The sequence below is a fragment of the Capra hircus genome, chromosome 15, assembly GCF_001704415.2.
Source record: "Capra hircus breed San Clemente chromosome 15, ASM170441v1, whole genome shotgun sequence".
Taxonomy (NCBI): Eukaryota; Metazoa; Chordata; class Mammalia; order Artiodactyla; family Bovidae; genus Capra; species Capra hircus.
The window spans coordinates 983,913-1,005,779 of NC_030822.1; the positions used below are offsets into that span (position 1 = coordinate 983,913).

Here is a 21,867-nt window from a genome sequence, read left to right on the forward strand (position 1 = left end):
CAAACAATAAATGCTGGAGAGGGTGTGGAGAAAAGGAATGTTCTTGCACTGTTGGTGGAAATGTACATTGATACAGTCACTTTGGAAGATCTCTTTATTTATGCAGTCATTCATTGCTATGAATTTCCCTCTTAAAACTGATTTTGCTACATTTCATAAATTATATGTTGTATTTCTACTTCCTTTGTCTCAAGACATTTTTTAAAATAGTCCTTTATTTGTTTGTTTGGCTGCACTAGGTCTTATTTGAAGTATATGGGGTCTTTCGTTGTGCTGCACAGACTCCCTAGCTGTGGAGTGTGGGTTCAGTCATTGGAGTTTGCAGGCTTAGTCGTTCTGCGGCATGTGGGATCTTAGGTCCTTAACCAGGGAGCAAACTCATGTCCCCTGCATTGCAAGGCAGATTCTTAACTGCTGGACCACCAAGAGTGTCCCAAATATTTCAAAATTTTGAATTTGATTTCTTCCATGACCCATGATGTTCAGTAGCATGTTGTTTAACCTCCTCAGATTTGCAAATTTTCCAGTATTCCTTTTGTATTTAATTTCTAATTTTACACATTTGTGTCTGGAAAAGATGTTTGATATCATTTCAATCTTCTTATATTTCTGGAGACTTGTTTTGTGGCCTAACATATGCTCTGTCTTAGAGGATGATTGATATGCATTTGCAAAGAGAGTGTGTTTTACTTCCTTTGTGCGTATGTTCTGTGTCACTTAAACATCTGTGTTTTAATATGTAGCTTAATCCCAATGTTTCATTATTGATATTTTGTCTGGAAGATCTATCCATTGTTAAAAGTGGGATATTGAATTTCCTTACTATTATTGTAATGCTATCTGCTTCTTCCTTCAAGTCTGTTACTATTTTATTTGTATATTTACATGTTCTATGCTGAGTTTATATGCATTTACAAATGCTATACCCCTTTGTGGGAATGATCCCTTTATCATTGTATAATGACTTTCTTTACCTCTTGTAATACTTTTTGTCTTAAAGTCTAATTTTTCTGAGATAAGTATAGATTAACCCTGCTCTATTTTGGTTTTTACTTACATGGAATTACTTTTTCCATCCCTTTACTTTCAATCTATTTCAATTTCTTTGAGTTCTTAAAGCTGTAGTGAGTCTCTTGTAGGTACATATAGCTGGGCTCAACTTTTATATGTGTTCACCACTCATTGTGTTTGATTGGAGAATTTAGTATTTATGTTTAAATTACTATTGACCGATGTGAATTTCCTATTGCCATTCTGGTTTTTTTTTCTTTTTTTTTTTGATGTTTTTATTTTTACTTTATTTTTTTATTTATTTTTACTTTTATTTTTTTACTTTACAATACTGTATTTGTTTTGCCATACATTGACATGAATCCACCACAGGTGTACATGAGTTCCCAACCCCGAACCCCCTTCCCACCACCCTCCCCATATCATCTCTCTGGGTCATCCCAGTGCACCAGCCCCAAGCATCCTGTATCCTGTATCGAACCTAGACTAGCAATTCATTTCTTACATGATAGTATACATGTTTCAATGCCATTCTCCCAAATCATCCCACCCTCTCCCTCTCCCTCAGAGTCCAAAAGTCTGTTCTTTACATCTGTGTCTCTTTTGCTGTCTAACATATAGGGTTATCATACCATCTTTCTAAATTCCATATATATGTGTTAGTACACTGTATTGGTGTTTTTCTTTCTGGCTTACTTCACTCTATTTAATCAGCTCCAGTTTCATCCACCTCATTAGAACTGATTCAAATGTATTCTTTTCAATGGCTGAGTAATACTCCATAGTGTATATGTACCACAGCATTCTTATCCATTTGTCTGCTGATGGACATCTAGGGTGCTACCATGTTCCAGCTCTTATAAACAGTGCTGTGATGAACATTGGGGTACACGTGTCTCTTTCAATTCTGATTTCCTCAGTGTGTATGCTCAGGAGTGGGATTGCTGGGTCACAAGGCAGTTCTATTTTCAGTTTTTTAAGGAATCTCCACACTGTTCTCCATAGTGGCTGTACTAGTTTGCATTCCCACCAACAGTGTAGGAGGGTTCCCTTTTCTCCACACCCTCTCCAGCATTTATTGCTTGTGGACTTTTGGATCATAGCCATTCTGACTGGTGTGAAATGGTACCTCATTGTGGTCTTGATTTGCATTTCTCTGATAATGAGTGATGTTGAGCATCTTTTCATGTGTTTGTTAATCATCCATATGTCTTCTTTGGAGAAATGTCTATTTAGTTCTTTGGCCCATTTTTTGAATGGGTCATTTATTTTCCTGGAATTGAGCTGCATAAGTTGCTTTTATATTTTTGAGATTAGTTGTTTGTCAGTTGCTTCATTTGCTATTATTTTCTCCCATTCTGAAGGCTGTCTTTTCACCTTGCTTATAGTTTCCTTTGTTGTGCAGAAGCTTTTAATTTTAATTAGATCCATTTGTTTATTTTTGCTTTTATTTCCAGAATTCTGGGAGGTGGATCATAGAGGATCCTGCTGTGATGTATGTCGGAGAGTGTTTTGCCTATGTTCTCCTCTAGGAGTTTTATAGTTTCTGGTCTTACATTTAAATCTTTAATCCATTTTGAGTTTATTTTTGTGTACGGTGTTAGAAAGTGTTCTAGTTTCATTCTTTTACAAGTGGTTGACCAGTTTTCCCAGCACCACTTGTTAAAGAGATTACCTTTAATCCATTATAAATTCTTGCCTCCTTTGTTGAAGATAAGGTGTCCATAGGTGTGTGGATTTATCTCTGGGCTTTCTATTTTGTTCCATTGATCTATATTTCTGTCTTTGTGCCAGTACCATACTGTCTTGATGACTGTGGCTTTGTAGTAGATAAAAAATCTCTAAAAAGCAGGAATAGAAGGAACATACTTCAACATAATAAAAGCTATATACGGCAAACCCACACCAAACATTATCCTCAATGGTGAAAAATTGAAAGCATTTCCCCTAAAATCAGGAACAAGACAACGGTGCTAACTTTCACTGCTACTGTTCAACATAGTTCTGGAAGTTTTGGCCACAGCAATCAGAGCAGAAAAAGAAATAAAAGGAATCCAAATTGGAAAAGAAGAAGTAAAACTCTCACTGTTTGCAGATGACATGATCCTCTACATAGAAAACCCTAAAGACTCCACCAAAATATTACTAGAGCTAATCAATGAATATAATAAAGTTGCAGGATATAAAATCAACACACAGAAATCCCTTGCATTCCTATACACTAATAATGAGAAAGTAGACAAAGAAATTAAGGAAACAATTCCATTCACCATTGCAACCAAAAGAATAAAATACTTAGGAATATATCTATCTAAAGAAACTAAAAACCTATATATAGAAAACTATAAAACACTGATGAAAGAAATCAAAGAGGACACTAATAGATGGAGAAATATACCATGTTCATGGATTGGAAGAATCAATATAGTGAAAATGAGTATACTACCCAAAGCAATTTACAAATTCAATGCAATCCCTATCAAGCTACCAGTGCTATTTTTCACAGAACTAGAACAAATAATTTCACAATTTATATGGAAATACAAGAAACCTCGAATAGCCAAAGCTTCTTGAGAAAGAAGAATGGGACTGGAGGAATCCACCTGCCTGACTTCAGGCTCTACTACTATTGCCATTTTGCTTATTTTCCTGACTGTTTTGTAATTCCTTTGTTTCTTCTTCTTCTGCTTTCTTTATACTTTGATGATTTTGTGTAGTGGTATGCTTAGATTCATTTCCTTTATCTTTTGTGAATTTACTATGGATTGGCTTTGTATTACCCATGAGGCTTACATTAAAGATCTTATCCTAAAACAGTCTGTTTTAACATGAAAACAACTTAACATTCAAATGCATGCAAGAACCATTTTTACCTTTCCCTCTCACATTTTACTTTTCTGATGTAATAATTTACACTATTTTTTCTTGTATATCCGTTAACAAATTTTTTTTAGTTATGTTTACCTCTTCTGAGTTTTAATCTTCACACCAGATTTAAAAGTGACATACCAGCAGGGCTACTCTAGCATATTCAGAATTCAACATTAGTGACTCCTACCAGAGAGATTTATATTTGTATTCTGTTTCTAATTAGTGACCTTTTGTTTTTGCTTGAAAAAGTGCCTTTAACATTTATTGTAAAGTCAATCTAGCGTAAAATCATCAGATTCGTTTTCCTGGAAAACTACCTATCATTCCTTCAATCCTGAAGGAGAACTTACCCAAACAGAGCACTGTTGGTTGGGAAGTTTTTCTTTCAGCACTTTGAGTATATAGAGCCACTGCCTTTGGGCTGAAACATTCTAGTGAAAAAGCTACCGGTAGCCTTAAGAAAGTTCTCTTGTATGTAACAAGTGGCTTTTCTCTTGCAGCTTTTAAGATTATCTCCTTGTCTTTACATTTTGACATTTTATTTGTGATATGCTCAGTTTGGTTCTCTTTGTATTCAAATCACTAACCATCAGGGAAATGTAATTTAAAGCCACAATGATACCTTACTTCACAACTGTTAGAATGACAGTCATAGAGAAAAAGGGAGAGCACAGGTGTTGGTAAGGATGTGGCAATAAGAGAATGCTTGTACACTGTGGGTGGGGATACACAAATGGGCTCAGCTGCTACAGAAAACATTACGGAGAATCCTCAAAAATTAAGAATAGATCTACCATTGATCCAGCAATCCCAGTTATGGGTATATATCCAATGGAAATTAAAATAAGATATCAAAAATATGTGCTTCCATATTTATTGCTGCATTAATCACAAAGCCAAAATATGGAAACAAGCAAAGTGTCCATCAACAGATGATTTGATGATGAAGACAAGGTGAATACAAACAACAGAAAAATGTTCAGCTTCGATAGGAGCAGGGGAACTGAAGAGGGCACAGACTTGCAATTGGAGGGTGAATAAGTTCTCGAGGTCTAATGCACAGCATAGTCACTATAATCCACACTGTATTGTCAACATGTAGCAGGTGTATCTCTCCTACTGAAGACTTCAGAGACTGTTAGAAAAAGATTTCGCATACACTCTTATTTTTAAAGAGCAATGCTTAAGAAAATGTTCCCATGTTTGGATGGGGGTGAAGCAGGCACATATCCTTTATTTATACTGCACTATTTCTTTGGCATGGGGTAGCCCTAATTCTACTCTAGCAAAAGTTCAACAGTTCCCCTTCTCTCAGTCATATTCATGTGTGAACTAGTGGAAAATTGTACAAGGGCTTCAAATACTTCTTCACTTACAGTTGTTTATTAAGTAGGATAATTCATGGGACCATTGGCATTGAAATCCTAAAACAGCATTAAGAATCCAATGACTATGTGAAACAGATCGCCAGTCCAGGTTCGATGCATGAGACAAGATGCTCAGGGCTGGTGCACTGGGATGACCCTGAGGGATGGGAAGGGAAGGGAGGTGGGAGGGGGGTTCAGGATGGGGATACATGTACTCCCATGGCTGACTCAAGTCAGTGTATGGCAAAACCACTACAATATTGAAAAGTAATTAGCCTCCAGTTAAAATAAATAAATTAAATACAAAACAAAACAACAACAACAAAATAAATCCAATGACTCTCTAAGGATAAAATATAAATTAATGATACAATTTAACTAGCTTGTTAAAGTCTGGGAGATCTGGAAAATCAACAGTCAGGATAGCACCTTGTTTTTCTTTTTAACCAGACCATGGGACCACAAATTTACATCCTGCTCCTGAAGACAAAAATTGGCTAGAACTGATAACCCTGCTTATCCCACAAACTATTTTTTGCCCCTTGAGGTTTGAGGTTTCCAGGAAAATATCAGCATTAAAGTACTTCTAGCCATTCCATCTCGGTGATTATATTGCCTGCATACAACCATAAATTTCTCAGACATGACATGTTGAACACAGACAATAGAAAGGAATGTATATTGGTGCTCCCATATTGGCCCTTACTCTGCAACATGGAATATTTGGTGACTTTATTATTGCCATGAATTCTCACACAATTCCCATCACATCACATATGTTCAGATGCTTGAAAGAGCAGGAATTATTTTGACAGTATGATCCCACTACCTATGTCAACCAGGGGTAAATTTTCCAGACTTACTGAGGTAGGGAAAGAGGAGCTTGACTTCACAATATCAGAAATTGCTACTGACTGTGACATGGATTTTGAATATCATCCCCGTCAGAAATTCCCACTGGACGCTAGATGCAAAATGTTACAGCATCAGAATCATAAGTTAATAGCTGTGAAGGGGCCACACACTTCATTCCACCTCTCTTTATTGTTCAAATCATGTCACCCTCCTATTCAGACTACAACTGTGGAACTAGAATGTGATCAATAACTTATTGTATAAAAAGCACTGAAGAGGTATTACTCAAACATTAGCTGTATCGGACTAGTCTTCCAGGAAGGCACAACTAGGCAAATTGTTCTGTCCAAAGACACACCCTCTCTGTGTGTTCATTCTCATTCCAGCCAGAAATACAGAATGGACATCGATGACCACCATGTCTGGATTATGCTGCATCAGCATATTTGGGGGACAAGTTCACGCACTCCTGGGGCTTCTGGTGTCTCTCCTTCAGGGTCAGAAAGCAGAGAAGTAGAAACGAAGCAACAGGTTCTAAATCTTGATGTTTCCTGAATAATTGTTAATAGATTAATAAATAATGAGGCCACTCCACATGGAGGATAAAAACAATGGGTCTCTAGGACTTAAAGATACTGTGTTTGTATAGCTTGATTCCGTTCTTGGCCCATTTTGTCATATTATCTGGGTCAGATTAAGTCTTCTTTGTCAAAGGCAGAATGAACTTTGTTGTAGTCCATTCATATAAATATTATTGAGGGTTAAGGTAGGTCATTCTAACAAGACAAATCTGTCAGAAATCTCAGTCTGTGGCCTCAGCAACACCGTCTCCTCTTCTGCAACCTCTTCAAGGCATCTTTGATTTCTTTGTTCCTCAGACTGTAAATCAAAGGATTCAACATGGGAATCACCACCGTATAGAAGACTGAGGCAAATCTGTCAAAGCTGGAGGAACCACCAGTGCTGGAACTCAAATAGACAAAGATACTTGAGGTATAGAAGAGAGTGACTGCTGTCAGATGGGAAGCACAGGTGTTGAAAGCCTTGGACCTGCCGCTTGCTGTCGTGATCTTCATGATGGAGATGACAATGTAGACATAAGATATCATAATAAATAAGGCATTTATTATCCCAAAGATCATTGTTAATATGGCAGTCAAGAGTTGCACAAAAAAAAGTGTCAGTGCAAGATAGAACTAAGAGCTGGGGCAGGTCACAGAAGAAGTGGTTGATGACATTAGGCCCACAGAAATGGAGCTGGAGCATGAAACACAATTGGAATATAGTAGCCGAGAGTCCAGCCAAGTAGGATCCCAGCACCATCCAACCGCAGAGAGCGGGCGACATGACTGATGAATAGAGGAGCGGGTTACAAATGGCAACGTATCGGTCATAAGCCATGGTGGTCATGAGGCAAGACTCACTCAGCCCCATGGTGGAGAATACAAAATTCTGAATAACACAACCCACAAAGGTAATAGTTTGCCGCTCCTGGAAGAAGTCATAGAGCATCTTGGGGGCTGTGGAGGTCACGTAGCAGACGTCTATGAAGGACAGATTACTGAGAAAGAAGTACATGGGGGTGTGGAGGTGGGAGTCCATTCTTATTAAGATGAGGAGCGACAGGTTCCAAGTCAGGGTCAAAATGTATATCACCAGGAATACAGCAAAAAGTACTACTATGATTCTGGGAAAATCTGAGAATCCCAAGAGGATGAAATGCATGATCTCTGTAATATTTCCTCCCCCAGTCATTGGCTTTGTACTCCTAAAATCAGAAAAGAGACAAGAGAATGCATTGCTGGCTCAGCGACATGGTAGCATCACAATTCTCATATACGCCGTACTTTTCCTCCATTGAGCCCTGGATAAAAGGCAACACTCCGCTGCCCTGGGGAAAAGAGCTCAGCTTTCCGTCTTGAATTGTCAGGAAGTGCCTACTCACTGCTTCAGGTTCTCAATGATAATTAAAGATAAATTTTAAAAGTTGATAAATTTTTTTAAAAGCAATATAAATCTTGTGATTATTATATATAAGGAAGGGATCATTGATTAAAATTCTGGGTTTTTCAAAGACCTCTAATAATGTACAACTGCTGCTTTATAATAATATAGCATAAGTGGTATCACTTCAGGATAAATTTGAAGAAGCTTTTCTCCTAGATGATCATCTAGAAAGATTTTTATATTTTCTTCTTCTACCCATAGGAATGTTACTCCATTTATAATAACATTGCAATCTTTTCACAAATATATTTATTACAGTGGCTCCTAAACAGCCTAGAAAAGTGTATCATGATTTGTAATCCTGAGTTGTTGGGGAGACACAGCATGAATGCCCAATTAAGTTATGTAGTAAGTGTTCTTAAGGAGGCCTTCATGTAAAATATTTCAAAAATAAGCTAGTACAACTCACTACTGGCCCCCATTATTGGCCTATTTATAATATTTTTCTTCTTAGGAAAGAGCAGAGAACTGTGGTTAAGGGTTCAGACTTTGGAGTTTTAGTTCTGAGTGTCATAATCAAGATGGCAGTATAGAGCATTCCTAACTCTAGTTCCCCTCACTTAAAAAGTAACTAGCAACCATTCATAGGAAGAATACCAGTGTGAAAATCCTAAAATGCAGAGGTGAATGTGAAGCACCCTCTGGACCACACTGACCAAGAAGAGCCCCATTAGGGGAGAGAGCAGCTCCTCTCTGCCAGCCTTGCCCTCCCCACTACTGGTTCAGCGTCTTGCCAAGATGGCTCCTCTTGGTCTGTGGTTTTCCTGCCAAACTGGACAACCTAGAAAAAATGAGTAAACTTCTAGAAATATACAACTTAGGAAAACTGACTCAAGGGGAAACAGAGAGACTAAGCAGGCCAAGAATGGCGAAGGAGATTGAGTCAGTAACTAAGAACCTTCCAGCAAAGAAGAGCCCAGGGGCAGAAGGCTTCATGATGGATTCCATCAGACATCCAAAGGCGATTCATGCCGATCACTTCCAAAGTCCTCCAAGAAGCTAAAGAAAAAATGACATTTCCAAACTCATGTTGCAAAGCCAATATAATACTTTGATACCAAAGTGAGACAGGGAAATTACAAGAAAATATAATCACAGGTGATTACCCTTGGTAAATGGACTTTTTTAAACTCTCAACAAAATACTAGCAAATAAAATTCAGCAGCACATAGAAAGGATCATACACCATGATCTGGTAGGGTTCATTCTTGAGATGCAAGAACAGGTCGATCAACCGATGTGATACACTGCTCTAATATAATGAAATGTAAAAATCACATAATCCTCTCAATAAATGCACAAAAAGCATTTAACAAATTCAACATCCAAATGTGACAAAAATTCACAAGTATCGAAGGACTTCATCTCAACATAATAAAGCACATAGTAACATGCCTTCATCTAACATACTCAGTGGTGAGTGATTGAAAGCGTCTCTCCTAAGATCAGGAGTAAGACAAGTAACTAACCATTCCTACTCAACACAGCTCTAGAAATCCAAGCCAGGTCAATCAGGCATGAAAGATAAATAAATAAATGGCATGAGAATTGGAAATAATTGAAACTGTTTCTGTTTATAGACAACATGATTTTTTTGACAAGATTTTTAATACAGAAAATCCTAAAGATTCCACCCCAAAACGATAAGATCTTATGAACAAGTTTAGTTAACTGCAGTATACCAAATCAACAGAGAGATCAGTTGCATTTCTATTACCTAAAACAAATTATCTGAAAAAAAGAAATAAAGAAAACAATTACATTTACAGTAGTATCAAAAACAAAACACTCAGGAATGAATTAACTGAGGAGATGAAAGATCTTCAAAATGAACATTCACTGTAAGACATTGACCAAAAAAATGAAAAGACACAAGTAAATAGAAAGATCTTCCATATTCATTGATTGAAAGAATGGATATTGTTAAATTGTCCATAATGCCCAAAGCCATTGATAGATTCAATGCAATACCTATCAAAATTCCAAAGACATTTTTCACAGAAATAGATCCTAAAATTGGCATGGCACCACAAACACCCTGAACAGAGGAAGCAATCCTGAGAAAGAGACCAAAGCTGGAGACATTAGGCTTCCTGATTTCAAACTGCATTACAGAGCTATAGTTTAAAAACAAGTGAGACTATATCAAACTAAAAAGCAAAAGAAATAATCAAAAGGAAACGGCAATCCATGAATTGGGAGAACATATTTGCAGAAACACATCTAGTAAGGAGTTAGCATCCAAAATACATAAAGAACTCATGCTCATTCCAGAGTTATTTATAATTATTACAATAGCCAAAACATTGAAACAACTTAGATGTCCACTGAAAGGTGAATGGATACTATGGCCATACTACCCTGACTGTGTCCAGTCTTGTCTGAAAAGTGAATGAATAAAGCAAAAATTACACACACACACACACGCACACATATATATACACATATATATGAAATATTCAGACATGAAAAAGAAAATCTTGGCATTTGCAACAGCTTGGATAGATCTCAAGGGCATTCTGCTAAGTGAGATCAGTCACAGAGAGAAAAACAAATACTGTATAATCTCCCTTTATGTAGAATCTAAAAATAAATCTCATTTAAAAAAATCAGATTGTGATTGACAGAGGCAGGAGTAGAAGATGGAGGAACTGGTTAAAAATGATCAGAAGGTATAAACTCCCAGTTAGAAGGTAAGTTCTGGGGATACAATGTACAACATGATGACATTAGTTAATAATACTGTCTTGTATATTTGAAAGTTTCTAAGAAAATAGGCCTCAAAAGATCTCATAATAAGGAATAACATTATGCAGATGGAAAGGGATGGATGCTAACTGTCTTATCGTGGTAATCACTGGGCAGTACACACATGCATCTAATCACTGTGTGTGTGCCTTGCTGCTGTCGTTCGGTTGCTAAGTCCCATCTGACTCTTCGGGACAGCAGCAGACCAAACTCCTTTGTCCTTCACTGCCTCCAGAGTATGCTCAGATTCATGCTCATTAGGTCAGTGATGCCATCCAACTGACTCATCCTCTGTACCCTCTTCTCCTCCTGCCCTCAATCTTTCCCAGCATCAGGGTCTTTTCTAATGGGTCAGCTCTTCACATGAGGTGGCCAATGTATTGGAGTTTCAGCCTCAGCATCAGTTCTTCCAATGAATATTTAGGGTTGCTTTCCTTTAGGATTGACTGGTTGGATCTCCTTGAAGTCCAAGGGACCCTCAAATGTCTTCTCCAACACCACAGTTCAAAACCATCAATTCCTCAGTGCTCAGCTTTCTTTATAGTCCAACTCTCACATCCATACATGACCACTGGAAAAACTATAGCCTTGACTAGACAGACCTTTGTTGGCAAAGTAATGTCTCTGCTTTTTCATATGCTGTCTAGGTTGGTCATAGCTTTTCTTCTGAGAAGCAAACGTCTTTTAAATCCGTGGCTGCAGCCACTGTCTGCGGTGATCTTGGAGCTCAAGAAAATAAAATCTGTCATTGTTCCTACTTTTTCCACATCTATTTGCCATGAAGTAATGGGACTGGATGCCATGATCTTCATTTTTTGAATGTTGAGTTTTAAGCCAGCATTTTCACTCTCCTTTTTCACCCATATAAAGAGACTCTTTATAAAGTTTCTTTTCTCTTTCTGCCATTAAAGTGATATCACCTACATATCTGAGGTTGCTGATATTTCTCCCAGCAGTCTTAATTCCAGCTTGTGATTCATCCAGCCCAACATTCACATGATGTACTCTGCATATATGTTAAATGAGCAGGATGACAGTATACAGCCTTGACATACTCCTACCTCAATTTTGAACCAGTCTATTGCTTCATGTCTGGTTCTAACTGTTGCTTCTTGACCTGCATACAGGTTTCTCAGGACACAAGTAAGGTGGCCTGGTATTCTCACCTCTTTAAGAATTTTCCACGGATTGTTGTGATCCACACAACCAAAGCCTTTAGCACAGTCAATGAAGCAGAAGTAGATGTTTTTCTGGAATTCCCTTGCTTTTTTATGCTTTAACAGATGTTGGCAACTTGATCTCTGGTTCCTCTGCCTTTTCTAAATACAGCTTGTACATCTGGAAGTTCTCAATTTGCATGCAGCGAAGCCTAGCTTGAAGGATTTTGAGCATGACCTTGCTGGCCTGTGAGATGAGTGCAGTTGTAAGATAGTTTGGACGTTCTTTGGCATTGCCTTTCTTTGGGACTGGAATGAAAACTGACCTTTTCCAGTCGTGTGGCCACTGCTGAGCTTTCCAAATCTACTGGCATATTGAATGCAGCACTTTCACAGCATCATCTTTTAGAATTTTAAAAAGCTCAGATGTAATTCCATCACCTCCTCTAACTTTGTTCGTAGGGGTGCTTCCTAAGGCCCACTTGACTTCACATTCCAGGATGTCTGGCTCTAGATGAGTGACCACATCATCGTGCTTAACTGGTCATTAAGAGCGTTTCTGTACAGTTCTTTTCTTGTCACCTCTTGTTAATCTCTTCTTCTTCTGTTAGGTCCATACCATTTCTGTCCTTTATTGAGCCCATCTTTGCATGAAATGTTCCCTTGGCATCTCTAATTTTCTTGAAGAGATTTCTAGTCTTTCCAGTTCTATCGTTTTCCTCTATTTCTTTGCACCGTTCACTTAAGAAGGCTTTCTTATCTCTCCTTGCTCTTCTCTGGAACTCTGCATTCACTTGGGTATACCTTTCCTTTTCTCCTTTGCCTTTCACTTCTCTTGTTTTCTCTGCTATCTGTAAGGCCTCCTCAGAAAACCATTTTGCCTTCATTCATTTCTTTTTGCAGGGGAATGGGTTTGGTCACTGCTTCCTGTACAATGTTATGAACCTCTGTCCATAGTTTTTCAGGCACTCTTGCTACCAGATCTAATCCCTTGAATCCATTTGTCACCTCCACTGTACAGCTATAAGGGAATTGATTTAGGTCATACCTGAATGGCCTTGTGGTTTTCCCTACTTTCTTCAGTTTAAGCCTGAATTTTGCAATAAGGAGCTGATGATCTGAGCCAGAGTCAGCTCCCAGTCTTGTTTTTGCCGACTGTATGGAGTTTCTCCATCTGTGGCTGCAAAGAATATAGTCCATCTGATTTCGGTATTGACCATCTGTTGATGTCTATGAGTAGAGTCATCTCTTGCGTTGTTGGAAGAGGATGTTTGCTATTACCAGCATGTTTTCTTGACAAAACTGTTAGCCTTTGCCCTGCTTCATTTTGTACTCCAAGGCCAAACTTGTCTGTTACTCCAGGTGTCTCTTGACTTCCTACATTGAAATTCCAATCCCCTGTGATGAAAAGGACATCTTTTGGTGTTAGTTCTAGAAGGTCTTGTAGTTCTTCATAGAACCATTCCAATTCAGCTTCTTCGGCAGTAGTGGTTGGGGCATAGACTTGGATTACTGTGGTGTTGAATGATTTGCCTTGGAAAGGAACCAGGTCATTCTGTCATTTTTGAGATTGCACCCAAGTGCTGCATTTCAGGTTCTTTTGTCGATTATGAGGGCTACCCCATTTCTTCTAAGAGATTCTTGCCTGCAGTGGTGGATATAATGGTCATCTGAATGAAATTTGCCCTTGACCATCCAGTTCAGTTCACTGATTCCTAAAATGTCAGTGTTCACTCTTGCTGTCTTCTGCTTGACTGCATCCAATTCACCTTGATTCATGGACCTCACATTCCGGGTTCCTGTGCAACATTGTTCTTTGTAGCACTGGAGTTTACTTTCACGTGCAGACACAGCCACAACTGGGAGTTGTTTGCACTTTGGCCCAGCCTCTTCATTCTTTCTGGAGCTATTTCTCTGCTCTTTCCAGTAGCATATTGGACACCTACTGACCTGGAGAGTTCATCTTGCAGTGTCCTGTCTTCTTGTCTCATCATGTTGTTCATGGGATTCTCAAAGCAAGAATACCAAAGGGGTTTGTCATTGCCTTCTCCAGTGACCCACGTTTTGTCAGAACTCCCACCATGACCTGTCCATCTTGGGTGGCCCTGCGCGGCATGGCTCCTAGCTTCATTGAGTTACACAAGGCTGTGGTCCATGTGATGGTTTTGGTTAGCGTTCTCTGCTTGTGGTTTTCGTCCTGGAGGCGTTGGGATCATAGTTCTTGCTTCTTCTGTCTGCCCTCTGGTGGATGAAGATAAGAAGCTTGTGCAAACTTCCTGACAGGAGGGACTGGCCCTGGGGGAAACTAGGTCTTGCTGTGGTGGGCAGGGCCGTGCTCTGTAAGACTTGAATCGAATTGCCTGCAGATGGCTGGGGCTGTGCGCCCTCTCTTTCAGCTGTTCAGCCTGAGGCAGCCTAGCCCTTGAGTCCGCAGGCTCTCTGGTATGGCTAATGGAGACCTCCTCAAGAAGACTTATGCCCACATACCCCCCTCCCAAGACTCTGGCTGCTGGCCCCTCTGTCCCCAGAGCAGGACCCTGCCGGCCACCCTCCGCAGGAGACCCCCAACACTCACAGGCAGGTTTGGCTCAATCTCATCCAGGGATCACGGGGGTCCTGGTGCACACAAGTTTTGTTTGTGCCCTCCAAGGGTCTCTGCTTCCCTCAGTCATGTAGAAGTTTTGCAATCAAACTTTGCAGTTTTGCTATGCTACAAACTGCCTTCCCTTGTGATAAAAGAGGAAATTAATAATAGAAAACCAAAAGAAAATTTAGAAAAAAGTAATTAGAAAGGACTTGAAATTTCAGTTATTCAGAAATCTTATAAACACTAATATTTCATTATTCTTATAGAAATGAGCCTATGTCAAAAGAATAAATCGAAGTTTAGGAATAAATTCAAATATGGATGAGAATTTAATATACGACAAAGTCAGTAGCTTTAAACTGAAAGAAAAGTCCTTGCCGCATGCTCTGTCTGTCCTGGCTTACTGTGAGTGGAAGCACTGGGGGAATGAGCTACACACTCCTGTATCATCCTGGGATGGAAACCAAGTTTCTGAAATATAACAACAAGCCAGAAACTTTAAGAGAAAAAATATGATATAACAATTTGGAACCTGTTTATGGTTGAAAAACCCACTTATATAATTTTGAAATACACAATGAAATGGGAAACATAGTCCAAAAATATACGGAAGGACACCATGGTAACACCTTTAATGTGAATACAAAGAGTGTGTGACTAAAAGATGGGCGCTAACACATAGTGCTGATGAGTACACAAAATAATCTATCATTTCTGGAAGAAAAAAACCATATAACTGCTCTCTCTCTCAACTTCTCTCTCTCTTACACACATGCACACAACATGTGTTCCAATTACAAATGCCAAAAGTAATGAGTGATATCATTTTGATTTTCTTCTTTATACTTATCTGTTGGTTTCCAATTTTCTACAGCTCATATTTATATGAACAACTTATTACGATATGCAAATGTCTAATCCTTAATTGTTAGGATAGAGAGAGGAAGAGGGAAGATGACAGACAGAGAATCACACTAAGAGAACGGCAGAGAACAGACCTTCAGACTTTCCTTTCATTAATGCCTCCTGGCGGTGTGACCCCTGCCAAGTTACTAACAGTCTGTGCCTCAGTTGCCTCATTTATAATGGGATTAATAATACTTACCACCTCACAAGGCTGTTGCAGAGACTGAATGACATAAAGAGCTTATTAAAACCTTGTCCAAGTGTGTTCTAAGGACATGGTCATTTGGGAGAGTGGTACAGGGCACAAAATCAGGGAAGAAAGGCAGGAATGAAGAAGAGGAAGGAAGCTGCTGGATGAAGAAGAGCAAGGTTAAAAGGGATAGTTATGTCCACCCTCCCCATGCTTGGAAGGGGGGCCTCTCTGATATCTATGTCACCTACCCTATGTCTCCAGCCCCCCAGGGTCTCCAAGGATGATGCTGGAGATCGACTTGACATATTTCAAAGACCAGTGGAATTAGGGAGAGAAAAGCAAATATCGCGTAGCAACACATATGTATGGAATCTAGAAAGATGGTGCTGATGAATTTGCAGGGCACCAGTGGAGATGCAGCCATAGAGGACAAACCCATGGATGCAGGCGAGGGGGGAAGGAAGGAGGGGTGAGGTGGATGGAGAGAGCGGCACAGAAGCATAGACACCATCGCATGTAAAATAGCCAGTAGGGATTCGCGGCATGAAACAGGGAACTCAAGCCGAGGATCTGTACCAACCTGGTGGGCAGGGAGAGGGTGGGAGGTGGGAGGGAGGTCACACACGTGTACCTATGGCTAATTCATGTTGACGTATGGCACAAACCAAAGCAACACTGTAAAGCAATTATCCTTAATTTAAAACAAATAATTTTCTTAAAGACCAGTGAAATTGTACACGAGTATTTATTCAAGTCATTGCTAGTAACCAACTTGGCTTTACTCTTCAGAAATTATGACTCAAAACTATATATTGAAATGGAAATCCAATTGTTATTATATAAAAGCAGATCCTCAAGGGAATAAATTAAATTAAAAGAGTCCTTGTGAAGAAGAAAAGAAAGAAAGATGGTAAACATACACAAGCACATTTGATCATACCTTATTCCCTTGAAATTCAGGAAAATATTACCTTAATTCAGCATTCTTTTAACTTTTCAGTTCATTCCAGTTGTCTGGTCATGTCTGACTCTTTGTGACCCCATGGATCCTTTTGTGACACTGCAGCACTCCAGGGTTCCCTGTGCATCACCAACTCCCGGAACATTTAACTTTTGCAGTATGTTAAACTTTACAGACATGTCATTTGATTCTAAATGATAATTTACACCAATTTTACAGGTGAAAAACCAGAAGACAACAGAGTTTAAGACAGTATCCTTAAAAAATTGCAGGACTAGAATTCAACATTCATCCCTCACCATAGAGTAATACCTGAAATTTTAGGTTACAGATTACAAACCATGCTCCACAAAAGTCCAGCTGAAAGAATCACATCGCCAAAGAGACAACACAGAATTCATTGTTCTTATAAGTCATGCCCTCTCACCTTGACACAGTATCCAGGAAGACAGAGTTCTTGAGAAACGTTGAAACTGTTTCTCTTTTGCCAAGAAATTTTCCTATTGCACTTCAGGACAGAAAATTTGGGCCATGGAATTGGCTGTCCACTGGCAGTCAGAGAGATGGCCTCACTGGGGAGCCTTTTAAATGTGTTTATAAGGGCAGAAGTGAAAGGAAAAAGACCACTAGGAGGTGAGAAATCTCCAGGTACCTTCTCTCTGGAGTCAAGGTTGTCATGGAGCTTTGTCCCTGCTAACTTCATGCACCACTTTGCCATGTCCCTGCAGGTTCAATTCCCCCTCTTCCCCATATTCCTATGACGATCTCATAATCATAGCTTTTCCTTTAACAAACTTGGCTTCATGTGAGCTGGAAGAGACATAGTGACAAGTAACTTCAGTTTCCCAGCTAGGACCTGAACCCCGTGGAGCTCAGAGATTTGCCCAAGGTGGCACAGTTGGTATACCTATCTAAAATGAATGTGCTTTGTAAACAGGGTGTGTCTACACATCAAATTTATTGTAATGAAGCTATTACCAGTTAGCTGTGCCATCTTGGACAAATCTCTTAGCTAAACCGGCTTTAGATTGAAGTTACCGGACTAGACGATCACCATGTTTCTTCCAGCTCAAATGAATCCAAGTTTTTTAAAGGAAAAGCTATTTTATATATATGTGTGTGTGTGTGTGTGTGTGTGTGTGTGTGTGTGTGTGTTTATATGAACTTCCCTGATAGCTCAGTTGTTAAAGGGACAAAGAGTAAAGGGTAAAGTTGGTAAAGTGTAAAGTTGGTAAAGAATCTGCCTGCAATACAGGAGACCTGGGTTCGATTCCTGGGTTGGGGATATCCCCTGGAGAAGGGAAAGGCTACCCACTCCAGTATTCTGGCCTGGAGAATTCCATGCATTGTAAAGTCCGTGGGGTTGCAAAGAGTCAGACACAACTGAGAAACTTTCACTTTCACTTTCATATATATATATATATATATATATATATGCACAAAGAAGTCACTCAGTTGTGTCCAACTCTTTGTGACCCCATGGACTGTAGCCTACCAGGCTCCTCAATCCGTGGAATTTCCCAGGCAAGACTACTGGAGTGGGTCGCCATTTCCTTCTCCTGGGGATCTTCCCCACCCAGGGATTGAACCCGGGTCTCCCGCATTACAGGCAGACGCTTTGCTGTCTGAGCCACCGGGGAAGCCACCAGGGAAGATACATGTGCACACGTCTTCCTAAATCTCTGACCTGAATCAGTCATCACTGCAGCCTGTGACGCAGATATGGTATTATTTCCTATGCATTAAGTGGGGGAAATCGAGCCAAGAAGGAACACAAAAAAACTATTCATGAGATGTCCACAAATTATTGTGGTTGTAACTGTGGGCATTGGTATCAGCAAATCTGGAGTGAATATCATCTCTTTCACTTGAATGTTCTGTGATCTTGAGCAAATTAACTTCTCTAAGCGTCTAAGTATTATCACCTATAAAATAGGACTGAAAATAGAACTGAATTTGAGAACTTATTAAGCTATTATGGGCTTCCCTGGTGGCTCAGACAGTAAAGAATTTTGCCCGCAATGCTGGAGACCCAGGTTCCATCCCTGGATGGGGTAGATCCCCTGGAGAAGGAAATGGCTACCCACTCCAGTATTCCTGCTGGAGAACTCCACTGATGGAGGAGCCTGGATGGCTACACTACATGGTGTCACAAAGAATCAGACACGACTGAGCAACTAAAACTTTTACTTTCATTTTCATTTATTATAAGAGTATGTAATCCATACCTTGCCTTCTGTTATTACCAGGAGTAAGTTTTGTGTTGTGAATTGGAGTTCTTTCCAATATATTAAGCTGTATTACTAATCGTTCATTTAAAATATCTAATTAAAACCATCCCCATAAACTTTTTTTGGTTTTTGTCTTTTTTACATTGGGGCTCAGTCAATCAGTTCAGTCACTCAGTCGTGCTGACTCTTTGTGACCCCATGGACTGCAGCACACCAGGCCTACCTGTCCATCACTATCTCCCAGAGTTTACTCAGACTCATGTCCATCGAGTCAGTGATGCCATCCAACCATCTCATTTTCTGTTGTCCCCTTCTCTTCCTGCCCTCAATCTTTCCCAGCATCAAGGTCTTTTTCAATGAGTCGATTCTTCACAAGAGGTGGCCAAAGTATTGGAGTTTCAGCTTCAGCATCAGTCCTTCCAATGAATATTCAGGACTCATTTCCTTTTGGATGGACTGGTTGGATCTCCTTGCAGTCCAGGGGACTCTCAAGAGTCTTCTCCAACACCACAGTTCAAGTGCATCAATCCTCCAGCACTCAGCTTTCTTTATAGTCTGACTCTCACATCCACACATGACCACTGGAAAATCGAAGGGCATTAGCGGAGCACAGCTACTCCTGACTACTCTTGGAAGTCAGCAGGATGTCCACTATGAGCCTCCAGGAGACCCTCCCTAGATAATCTCCCCAGCCCTGTCCTCAGATCAGGTGAGCTCCCAACACACTCCCCTCTCTGCAACAGGCTCCATGTGCCTATTTCCCAAGTGCGGTAGTAACAGCAAGTCTGTAAACCAAGTGCTCTCAGCAAAGCAGACCTGGGTCAGTGGGCAAAGAGAGAGAAAAACCATAAACTTGAGTTGCAGGGCCACCTTTTGGGGAATAGTTTCCAGTAACCAGTCAGTAGAAACAGTGAGAGACTTTATTTTCTTGGGCTCCAAAATCACTGCAGATGCTGACTGCAGCCATGAAAATAAAAGACACTTACTCCTTGGAAGAAAAGCTATGACCAACACGCTGCTGCTAAGTTGCTTCAGTCGTGTCCAACTCTGTGTGACCCCATAGATGACAGCCCACCAAGCTCCCCCATCCCTGGGATTCTCCAGGCAAGAACACTGGAGTGGGTTGCCATTTCCTTCTCCAATGCATGAAAGTGAAAAGTGAAAGTGAAGTCGCTCCTCGTGTCCGACTGTTAGCAACCCCATGGACTGCAGCCTTCCAGGCTCCTACGTCTATGGGATTTTCCAGGCAAGAGTACTGGAGTGGGGTGCCATTAGGCAGTATATTAGAAAGCAGAGACATTACTTTCCCCACAAAGGTCCATCTAATCAAGGCTATAGTTTTTACAGTAGTCATGTATGGAGGTGAGAGTTGGACTATAAAGAAAAGTGAGCGCCGAAGGATTGATGCTTTTGATCTGTGATGTTGGAGAAGACTCTTGAGAGTCCCTTGGACTGCAAGGAGATCCAACCAGTCCATCTTAAAGGAGATCAGTCCTGAATATTCATTGGAAGGACTGATGTTGAAGCTGAAACTCCAATACTTTGGCCACCTGATGTGAAGAGCAGACTCAATGGAAAAGACCCTGATGCTGGGAAAGACTGAGGGTAGAAGATTGACGACAGAGGATGAAATGGTTGGATGGCATCACCGACTCAATGGACATGAGTTTGAGTAAACTCTGGGAGTTGGTGATGGACAGGGAGGCATGGCGTGCTGTAGCCCATGCAGTCACAAAGAGTCGGACACGACTGAGTGACTGAACTGAACTGAACTAGTCTGGTATGTGTTAAAAGAACCAGAGAAGACAAAGGAGCTTAAGGATTCTGCCACAAGAGGGAGTAAAGAATGGAGCAGCTGTGCCCATCCATCAAAAAAACCTGGAGAGCCCACCAAGGACAGCCCGCTGCATCTGAAGGCAGCAGGTAAGGGTTTACAGGGTGTCTCCTGCCTCAAGGGCTTCTCTGGTGCCTCAGGCAGTAAAGGACCCACCCGCCTGCAGTGCAGGAGACCCAGATTTGATCCGTAGGTCAGGAAGATCCCCCAGAAAAGGAAATGGCAATCCGTTCTAATATTCCTGCTGTGGAATCCCTGACAGGCTGCAATTCATGGGGTCGCAGGACTTAGTGATTAAACCACCACCAACCACCTGCTATTTCAAATACAAGAGCAGCAACTCAGAGCTTCAGGAACATAAAGAATAGAAACATCTCATCACCTAAAGAAAACTATTCTCCAATAATTGAGCCCAAAGGCATAGTACTTTGTGACTTAGATAATAAAAAATCGAAAGTAGCTGTTTCAAAGAAATTCAGTAATCTACAAGAAAGCGCAGAAACATGATTCAATAAGATCAGAAGAAGTACCTGTGAACCAAATGAGGCAGTTACCGAAGAGACAGAAATTATAAAAAAGGACCGAGCAGAAATTCTTGGCAGTAACGTTGTGGATATGACACCAAAGAACAAGTGACAAAAGCAACAATCAACAAGTTGTGCGACATCAGATTAAAAAGCGTCCGCACATCCAAAGAGACACGCAACAAAATGAAAAGGCGAGCTACAGAATGGGAGGAATTATCTGCAAACCACATGTCAGTAAGGGATTACTGTCCAGTATATATTAAGAATTCATGCAACTCAATAACAAAAACCAAATAATATGATTTAAAAATGGACAGAGGGACCAAGTAGACATTTTTCCAAGAAGGTATGCAATGGCCAACAGGTGCCTAAAAAGATGCTCAGCATTAATCCTCAGGGGAATGCAAATCAAAACCACATAGAAATACCACCTCATACCTGTTAGAGTGGCTATGATCAACACAAGGAATAGCAAGGGATGGTGAGGGTACGCACACTGCTGGTGAGAATGTAACTTGGTCTAACCACTATGAAAACAGTATGGGTGTCCTCAAAACGTCTAAAAAAGAACTTCTGTCTGAACTGGCAATTCCACTTCTGAGTATATATGCT

General features: G+C 40.2%; 1 protein-coding gene across 1 annotated transcript; it reads right to left on the reverse strand.

The window, feature by feature from the left end:
- Window positions 6,920-7,859, reverse strand: LOC102168904 (olfactory receptor 5AN1-like). The gene is given in 2 exon segments (XM_005701608.2): window positions 6,920-7,279; window positions 7,281-7,859. Coding segments are annotated over 2 exon segments (939 nt in total).